General features: G+C 37.9%; 1 protein-coding gene across 1 annotated transcript in view; it reads right to left on the bottom strand.

The window, feature by feature from the left end:
- TTN (titin) overlaps positions 1-9,779 on the bottom strand; it is a 244,207-nt gene that overhangs the window by 45,880 nt on the left and 188,548 nt on the right. Inside the window, exons 247-264 of the mRNA XM_017834916.1 lie at positions 9,288-9,590; positions 7,963-8,238; positions 7,548-7,847; positions 7,155-7,457; positions 6,620-6,919; positions 6,207-6,494; positions 5,818-6,114; positions 5,426-5,728; positions 5,027-5,332; positions 3,958-4,245; positions 3,563-3,853; positions 3,180-3,467; positions 2,420-3,010; positions 2,221-2,325; positions 1,540-1,737; positions 1,159-1,455; positions 448-1,035; positions 53-355 (exon numbers count right to left, since the gene is read on the bottom strand). Of these exons, the coding sequence (XP_017690405.1) occupies positions 53-355; positions 448-1,035; positions 1,159-1,455; positions 1,540-1,737; positions 2,221-2,325; positions 2,420-3,010; positions 3,180-3,467; positions 3,563-3,853; positions 3,958-4,245; positions 5,027-5,332; positions 5,426-5,728; positions 5,818-6,114; positions 6,207-6,494; positions 6,620-6,919; positions 7,155-7,457; positions 7,548-7,847; positions 7,963-8,238; positions 9,288-9,590 (5,625 nt within the window). The remainder of the gene's footprint in view (positions 1-52; positions 356-447; positions 1,036-1,158; positions 1,456-1,539; positions 1,738-2,220; positions 2,326-2,419; positions 3,011-3,179; positions 3,468-3,562; positions 3,854-3,957; positions 4,246-5,026; positions 5,333-5,425; positions 5,729-5,817; positions 6,115-6,206; positions 6,495-6,619; positions 6,920-7,154; positions 7,458-7,547; positions 7,848-7,962; positions 8,239-9,287; positions 9,591-9,779) is intronic.

The following is a 9,779-nucleotide window of genomic DNA, read 5'->3' as shown; positions in this document are numbered from 1 at the left end:
TGCTCCCCACCTATCCCACCCACCCCCAAAAAAGAAAAGACATGATACTAACATGCCACATCTTTGCATAGGACTGAGTTTGAAGTGTCACTTGGCGGTCCAACTCCTGCTCTGTTTTCTGCACTGACACGGAATTCATACTCATTTCCTTCCAGAAGACCAGTTACTTTGCATCTAAGATCTGAAACTGGTTTCTTTGTTGCTCTAACCCATCTTAAACCTTTCTTTTCTCTCCGCTCCACGTGGTAACCTGTGATTTCACTTCCACCATCATCAGCTGGTCTTTTCCAGGTAACTGTGGCAGTATTTTTAGTCACATTTGTTACTTCTGGTTTACCAGGAGGGCCTGGAGGACCTGTTAAGGAACAAAAATTACAGTTAAAACAAAAATCAAGTCTTTAGAGATTAATAAAAACTCACTGGAACCTCTTAGCTTGTTCTACTTACCAAATCTATCCACCATTTTAACTGGTTCTGATTGTACTGGTTCACCCTTGCCATATTGATTTACTGCTGAGACACGGAAAACATATTCATTTCCTTGAATGAGCTTGCTAACAACATGCCTACAGGTTTCAATATTTTCAGCAACCAATGTCCAGAGCAGTCGACTAGTTTCTCTCTTTTCAAGAACATATGATTTGACTGGTGATCCACCATCTTCTGCAGGAGGTGACCATGTAAGAGTTGCTTTTTCTGCTGAAACATTGCTGATCTCAATAGGCCCTGGCGGTCCTGGTACATCTAAAACTTTCACTTGTACACTCTCCTGCTTAGTGCCAAAAGGATTGGTTGCAGTGATTGTGTATTCTCCAGAATCTTTTCTGGCTGCATATTTGACAGTTAGAGTAGAAGAAGTTGGTTTGGTTTCAATGTGCACAAGCTCTGAAGGTCTAAAATCTTTTCCAGCTTTTGACCATGCTGAAGTTGGAGGTGGTTTGCCACGGATACTAATAGCAGACAGTGTAATGGTGTCTCCTGCTTTTACTGTTAAACCTTCTTTCAAAGGAGGATCCAGAACAATGGTTGGTGCCTCTGTCAAAAAAAAACAGACAAAAAAATCCTGATTGTTACAACAAGAACACAGGGGGAAATAAAGAGGAGATTTGGTATTAATTATTCAAATAAAATTCTACCTATTCAATGCCATCTACATACCATACTCATCCTTGCATATTATGGTTCCTGTGGATTCAGATGGAGGACTGATAGCTCCAGCTGTGTTCTTTGCTCTAATTCTGAACTCATATTTGGAGCCTTCAATAAGGTCAGTTACAGTAAATGCACAGTCAGGAACATTCACATGATTAGCTTTTGTCCAAGTCTTTTTGGGTAAATCACGCTTTTCAACAATATAGCCAGTTAATTTATGTCCACCATCATATTTCGGTTCTGTCCAAATGAGTGTTACTGAGTTCCTGGTTACATTGATAACTTCAGGTTTCCCAGGGGGATCTAGAAGAAAAAATAATAAATAGTGGTCAAACAAAAGTTATTTTAAATTTCAGAATTTTCCTTTTTATTCTGCTGATGACTTACCAATAGGATCAAGTGCCACAACTGGTTCAGATGGAAGACTTGGTTTACCTACTCCAGCCATATTGATTGCCATTACTCTGAATTCATATTCCAGACCTTCAGTTAACCCTGTCACTCTGAAGTCTTTCATTCTTATTGGTGTTGTATTTGCTCTCTTCCACAGAAGACTATTCCTTTCTTTAACTTCAATGTGATAACCTAGAAGATAAATGATGAGATGAAAATATGGGGGAGGTTTCTAGAAATCTTAATTTCTCATGGCATTGTGAAACATTGTATGTTACATAGGCATTGTGCAAGAGGAGCACTGAAAACCAGACTAAGAATGGATGTGGACATACATGACAGATGTATGTAATTGCAATGACAAGATGTTTGTAAATGCAAATTGCTGATTTTATGGACCCAAGTATTGTCACATATAGTTCTTTTGTTAGATGTTTTGTCTCTGAGCAAAAATATTGTTCCTCAGGTAGTATTTTCACAATGTTTAATTTTTTTAATCATATTGAAAAAACAGGAAGCAAAACAGTGAAATCAATCAATTGATCAATCAATCAATCGATCAATCAATCAATCACTCAATTCAAAGCGTAAACACCTGATAGTTTTATCTTACCCTTTGACAGAGAGAAAGAACTGTTAAGAACTTAAATACTAGGGATGTTTTTGGGGATGTACCTGTGATTGGTGATCCTCCAGTTCTTCTGGGATCAGTCCAAGTTAAAGCTACAGATTCATGCCGAACAGCAACAATGTTGGGGGGTGGAGGAGCATCTGGCACATCTAAACAGTATTTAAAAAATGCAGTTATCATTAAAAATTAATATCGCCCCTTTAACACTTTTTTCCAATTTCATAAATTATAATGGATACTTACCAAATGGATGTTTTGCAATGACAGGGTCAGATTTAAGACCTTCACCTACTCCATATTTATTTTCAGCCCTGATCCTGAATGTATATTCATTTCCTTCATGAAGTCTTGTAACTCTAAAAGTGGTTTTCTGGACTGCAGAGGCACAAGTCACCCACTTGTTGTTTACATTATCTCGCTTCTCTAGAACATAGTTAGTGATTTCTGAACCACCATCATCTTTTGGAGGGCCCCACTTTAAGGTTATGGCATCAGCTGTGACTTCTTCAAATTTCACTGGACCTGTTGGTATGCCAGGTTTGCCAACAACTTTCACAAAAATAGTGCCTTCCTTGCTGCCAACAACATTCTTCAGAGTTATTGTATATTTTCCAGCATCAGCTTTCTGGCAGTCATGTACTACAAGAGTGGTGTTAACTGCTGTAGATTCAAATGCAACTCTTCCACTCTCAGTAAGTGCCTGGTCTTCATCCTTCTTCCAAGTTACAGTTGGGACAGGCTTGCCTTTCATAGGGATTTTAAGACGGAAATTGCTACCTTCTTTAGCAATATAGCACAAATCAGGTAGATCTCTTAAGTCAAGTTCAGGTGCCACTGTAAAAAATAAAGGAAACCAGTTATTCAACAATGCATAAACTTTGTGGTAAAATTAAGATCTGCTTTAAAGGTGTCTGATTTGTATGTCTGCATAGCAATGATAGTACATATAAAACAAATATAATTTGGGTAAGTGAAGCACTGAAATAACGATCTTGCTTCTCACCAACATCATCTCTTGCTACAATTGTGAGCTCTGATGGAGTTCCATATCCAGCATCATTCTGGGCTCTCACTCTGAAAGTGTATTCCTGTCCTTCTTTTAGGTCTCTCATTGAAAAATGGAGGTTCTTTCCCCGCATGACTTCTTGCCATTTATCTTCACCAACCAGGACCTCAACAACATATGCAATAATACGGCTTCCACCATCACTGATAGGTTTTTTCCATACCAAATTGCACGATGATTTTGTTACAGCTGAAGCTTTTAGATCCACAACTGGCCCAGGTGTTTCTAGAAGGAAGAAAATCATACTAAGTGTCCAGTCAAGCTAAAAAATAAACATTATTTGAAAAAAAAAATAGGTGAAGTGGATCCATTTTTCCTACCAGAAGCTTTAACAGCATCACGAGTTTCACAGGGATCACCAATACCATATTCATTTTCAGCAAAAACTCTGAAGAAGTAAGATTTGCCTTCTTCTAAGTTAGTTATTCTGTAGCTTGTCTTTGGACATTCTGTTGTTACTGTGGACCATGATTTTCTTTCTGCATCACGTTTTTCAACAACATAATTTTTGATTGGACTGCCCCCATCTATCAGAGGAGGTTCCCATGTAATGTAGGCTGAATCCTTAGATGCTTCCTTTACAATCAGGTTAACTGGAGGGCCTGGAGTATCTGCATAAACACAAGACCACCATATTTGATATAGTAATAAAATTTTTAAAAATCAGTTAAAAACTCAACAAATATATTATAATGGGGAAAACCCTGAAACTTACCAAGTACTTTTACAACAATGGTGTACTCCTTTTTGCCACAGCTGTTCTCTAGACTGAGGACATATTTTCCAGCATCATATTTATTTACATTTTCACAACGCAGGAAGGTATCAAAATCAGTTGACTTGATATCTAATCCTTGTCTATCTCTTAGGTTGGCACCCACTTTAGACCATGTAATTTTTGGAGGTGGACGTCCTCTTACTGGCACATAAAGTCTCATTGTGACTCCAGCACGCAACACAAGGACTTTCCTTAGTTCTGCATCAAGTTCTCCTTCAGGTGGAACTGTGTGTTTAACAAAAAAACATATAATTAAAGCATCATCTTTAAGACTATCACCAAAGTTACTGTTACAGAAAGTCTCTCTTTACTGGCTTTTCACTAGATTAACCAACTTCTCATGCCTGTGATAATGTTAGTAAGTGTCCTGACTCCTGTTTGAAGGTAATTTGCAAATTTGGCATTTTTTTGCACTGATTTCACTTCCTTTTTTTTCCTACCTTTTCCACCATTTATGTTAGAAAGACTTCTAGTTTTTTTGGAACTCAAAGGAATTTCAAAGCCTCCTGGACTCCACTGCTTTTCTTGAAGCAAGACAGTTCTGTGAAGCAATGCTTTGGTACATACAGCAAAATGCATACAAAACCCAGCATGGCTTTTAAGGAGTAAATGTCATACAATCAAATACTGTGTCACATAGCTGCTTAGAATAGTAATCTTGGCTTCAAATTATTCAGAAGACCTGAAGATGACTGAAAGTTTTAAGAATAGAAAAGACATCTTAAAAGTTTAATTTTAGAATTAGAGAAAGAAAGATATCTTGATGAACCCAAATAGGAGGCAGAAGGCTATAAAGCATACAAATAAAAAAACCAGACACTAGCCAAATTCTACTCTGTTCCTAACTGCCCTGTGCTCTTCCAAATTAGCTGCTTTTAGCCCGCATTTTTTGAGTAATAATGTTCCAAATTAATCTGCGCCCGTGATCTGTGACAAACTGTCTTTGGAACTCATCCCATGAATTAAAGTAAAAGTCAACTAGGTAACTGGGTTTCAGTGAACATACTTAAAATGTCTTTGGCAGTGTGTTTATCAGGAACATCACTTGGGTCACTGTATCCAATCTTATTGACAGCATAAACACGGAACTGGTACTCTGTATCTTCCATCAGTCCTGTTACCACAAATTGCGTAGCCTGTAAATTCTTTGGTACATTGCATCTGACCCAGTTGTCTGTGTCAGCTCTTTTTGATTCCACTAGATAACCAATAATAGGGCTTCCTCCATCATATGCTGGTTTGCTCCATGACAGGCTTATTGAGTTACGAGTAGTATCAACCACTTTCGGGAAAGCAGGTGGGCCAGGAGGATCTGAGAATTAAAATAGCGTAAAGTTATTGTACCAAATGCTGTATGATAGTATTTGGAAATAATAATGGAAAATATCTGAGACTTTAAGCTTACATTGAGGATCACGAGCATACACTGCTTTAGATGGTGCGCTAGGCTTGCCAGGTCCAGCTTTATTCAATGCTATCACCCGGTACTCATATTCTGTTCCTTCTTGGAGTCCAGTAGCTTTAACAGTTCTTTCAATGACAGGCTTTCTGTTTACCTTTGTCCAGTTAAGAGCCTTAGTTTCACGCTTCTCGAGGATATAACCAGTTATTGGGGATCCACCATCATCAGCTGGTGGCTTCCAGCTAACAGTCATAAAGTCTTTTGTTACATTGCTAATTACTGGTGGATCACAAGGTCCGGGTACATCTGTGGAGATTTATTTGAAAATTACATTCACATTCATAAGTGCACACAAAAAAACAGTGACTAATGAAACTATCCCACAAAGCACTTACCATATGGATTCTTAGCAACTGCTGGTTCAGTCAAGATAGGGTCTCCAACACCGTATTTGTTTTCAGCACAAATGCGGAACTGGTACTCATGTCCTTCTATTAGTTTCTCCACTGTGCAGCTTGTAATGGGTACATTGGCACTGACCTGGGCCCAGTTCGGTCTGCTTGTTTCACGCTTGTCTACAATGTAGTTAGTAATTTCTGAACCTCCATCTTCCAGAGGAGGCTCCCAAGAAAGCATTGCACGATCTGCATACATATGTTTGATTTTGACAGAAGCTGGTGGACCAGGCTTATCTAGAACAATTAACATCACATTATTATAGCTCTATCTCTTGCTATATAATTCAATCATTAAAGTATTTGTTAATTGACAGTCTTTAGCTTACCAAGTACTTTAAGCCTAATGGTTGCTGACTTGGATCCACTTGCATTTTCAGCAGTAATAGTGTAGTCTCCTGTTTGCTTCCTGTTAACACTGAACAACTCAACTGTAGCAAGATTTCTCTTAGTAGTGATCTTAACACCTTCAGATGGCTTTAAAACTTCTCCTTCTTTCTTCCAGGTGATTGTTGGCATCGGCTTACCATATACATTTGCCTCCAGACGCACATTAGTTCCAGCTTTTACTGTAAGCTGTGATTGCATAGACAGATCCAACTCTATTCTGGGAGGAACTGAAAGGAAACAGTCTAAGGGTTAATCAATGTATTAAGAGATAAACATCTCATTCTTGACATGAGATTTAGTTCAACATGCACAGACTCTTATCAGAGTTATCAAATGCTTTTACATTCCTTACCATTTTCTGGATGAATGGTCACTGGATCAGAAGGTTCTGAAGGTGGGCTGATGTTAACTGCTGTCTTGGCAATTGCTCTAAATTGATACTGAGCATTTTCTTCCAAACCAGTAGCAGTGTACTCTTCTAGGGGTATTTGATGTGGAGTTGTATTGCACCGAACCCACTTATCACCAGGTAATTTGCAAGCTTCCACAAAGTAGCCAATTAATTTGCTACCACCATCATGCTTTGGTCTTGTCCATACCAGTGATGCAGTACTCTTAGTGACATCAATAACTTCAGGTTTTCCAGGGGGATCTAAGGCAAATGAAAACATTTTGTAGTCTGTTTTTCAAAAAAAGAGCTAACATATTAAAAAATGGCTTTAATAATGCTGTATCCTATTTACTGCATACCCACACAGTGCACTCACAGTAAAGTCACAGTAAGCATGAAAATACAGACAAAAGGGCAAACTGAAGATCATAAACAGTGGCAGATATATTGAAAATGATCAGAGAAACAGTAGTTTGTATTGGTATGTTTGGCTTACCAACTGGTGCTCTTGCTGTGACAAACTCAGTTGGTTTACTAGGTTTACTTGCTCCAGCTCTGTTCAATGCATAAATTCTGAAAGTATACTCAAGACCTTCGATGATCCCCACACAAGGGTATTCTGTGGAGCGCACAGCTGTATCATTAGCTTTCACCCACAGCAGACTGTTCCTTTCCTTGCGCTCAATGAGATAACCAGTAATTGGACTGCCTCCATCACTATCTGGCTTATCCCAAGCAACAAAAATGCAGTCCTTATTGACTTTGGTAATTCGTGCATTCTTTGGTTCACTAGGAACATCTAGAAAGAAATACAAAGATATATATCAACTGTATGTTTTCTTACTAGAAAGATTAAATAGATAAACACTGCTGACAAAAACTAGCATACCAAATGGGAACCTTGCGATCATCTTGCCAGAAGCAAGTGGCTCAGAAATCCCAAAACGATTTTCAGCACGAACGCGGAACATATATTCCTCTCCAGGAATAAGTTTTCCAATTCTGCAGGTTGTCTTTGTGACAGAAGATAAAGCTGTTACCCAGTCTCCGCGGCTTACATCACATTTCTCAACTACATAGTTTGTAATGTTACTGCCACCATCTTCAAGAGGTATGTGCCATGCAAGAGTGCAAGCATCAGCATCAATTTCAGAAATATCAAATGGAGGCTGTGGTGGACCTGGCTTATCTGTACAAAAAAAGTAGATTAAGAAAAAAGGGATGAAAGGAAATGGCAACCACTGGAATATACTAAAACTAGCTTTGTATAAAGCTGGGTTGAAAAACAATCAAATGGAACATACCCATGACTGTCACTCTGATTTTCTGACTATCAGTACCAGAGCTATTCTCTGCAGTAAGAGTGTAAAAATCAGAATCTTTTCTAGTCACATCCTTAATGATAAGAACAGAAGACTTTTCTGCTTTATGCACAGCCAGGCGACTGGATGTAACTACTTCTTGATCTCCTTTCAACCATTTACAGACTGGCTGAGGTTTCCCGTATACATGAGCTTCAATTCTCAGTTTCTTTCCAGCTTTAATGTGAACGTGATCAGGCATCAAAATCTTAGGTGGGACTGTAAAAAAAAAAAAAATCAGACATGTAAATTAAATTACTGTGATATATTAATTTACTTTTTCTTATTTTTTCATGTGAAACATTTCTGCTTCTCTCTCAAGAGGAATGACCAGTAGGAATGAACAGATAATTTTTAATTTAGGTTCCACTTATGGACAATTGCAGTTTCTGCAGGGGAAATATCTATTCCAGTCTTACTTTTACATTCTTGTACAGTTTACAAGAGAATACTTATGAGTTTGGATTGCTTTCACACACATTTATGTAGAGATTTGTGCACTATTAGTGCTTGAAATGTAATTCCTCTTTATATCTGGAACTTGTTGCTCACTTATTGCTGACTTTCTACAAGACAAACATGAAGGAGAAGAAAAGAAACGCTGAAGTTCTGAACTCAACCCACTTGCACAGTCAATCTTTTTGTATCTTTGAATTACTCTTCTACTTCTTCTTTTGCACAAAAGCTTTCAAGTTTCTTCCAAAAGAAACATGACTTGTTTGGTGTAGTTTTCTTCCTGCCATTGTCTAGTTTTCATTCTCCTTTTCCTGTGTCTCTGTCTTTCTCTTCCCATGTCACAATGCCCTTACCCCTAGGTCTCCTGTGCTTCAGGGACCCTGCCACTTCAAATAGGCCAACCTGTCCTCCTTGCCTTTTACTTTATATTCCCAATCAACTTCACAATATAAGCAACTTGTTTTCTCTTATATTAAAACAGGTGCCACTTTTCGCCCCTTTTATCTCTAAAACTACCAGTCTGACTCTTTTTCTCTTTCATTTTAAGTTCATCAAAGGAGTTTATTACTTCTCCCTAATTCCTACTTTCTAGTTTCAACTGAAACCATACCTGAAGAATTATTGAATAATTCTGAATTAGTGGTTGTCTCATTCTTTCTGAGCTGTCAAAATATTCAGTACAGTAAACCTTCATCATCCAGATAACTTCATAAAGCATATGTCTTTCTATGAGTTAAAGAACTATAATTTTTCCTCATTTTATTATTAAAGCAGTATATTGCAACATAGGTAGTATTTAAATTGCTACTTACTGAGTTGTTCTTTAATTTCAAATGCTCCTTCAGCTTGTATTGGCAAACTTACTCCTACAGCATTTCTAGCTGCCACTCTAAAGTTGTACTTCTTTCCCTCCTTCAGACCAGCTACAACAATTGAGAGATCTTTGACAACAGAATACTCTGTCCAGCGATCCGCTGGTTGGTCATCTTCTTTGTAGCTAACAATGTACCCATCAATTTTAGAGCCTCCATCACGCAGTGGTGGCAGCCAGCCTAAAGTAGCACTATTCTTTGTAATTTCAGTAACTTCAAGTTTTCTTGGTGGATCAGGTTCACCTTTCAGGGCAAAAGAAAAAAAGAAACACATTAAACACTGAATTTCCAAGATTTTCTGGCTCTTGAGTATTTGTTGAATTATCAGATGTTAGCCATGCTAATTCAACAAGGACAATATAGAAAAGAGCTGAATTCTTAATAATTGCAAAGGTACTATATTCATAGACCATATTATTTTAAAGGAACTGG

This window comes from Lepidothrix coronata, unplaced genomic scaffold (assembly GCF_001604755.1).
Source record: "Lepidothrix coronata isolate B3197 unplaced genomic scaffold, Lepidothrix_coronata-1.0 Scaffold7, whole genome shotgun sequence".
In the NCBI taxonomy this organism is placed as follows: Eukaryota; Metazoa; Chordata; class Aves; order Passeriformes; family Pipridae; genus Lepidothrix; species Lepidothrix coronata.
Note: the sequence above shows the minus strand (reverse complement) of the source record. Positions and strands in the feature narration are given on the sequence as shown.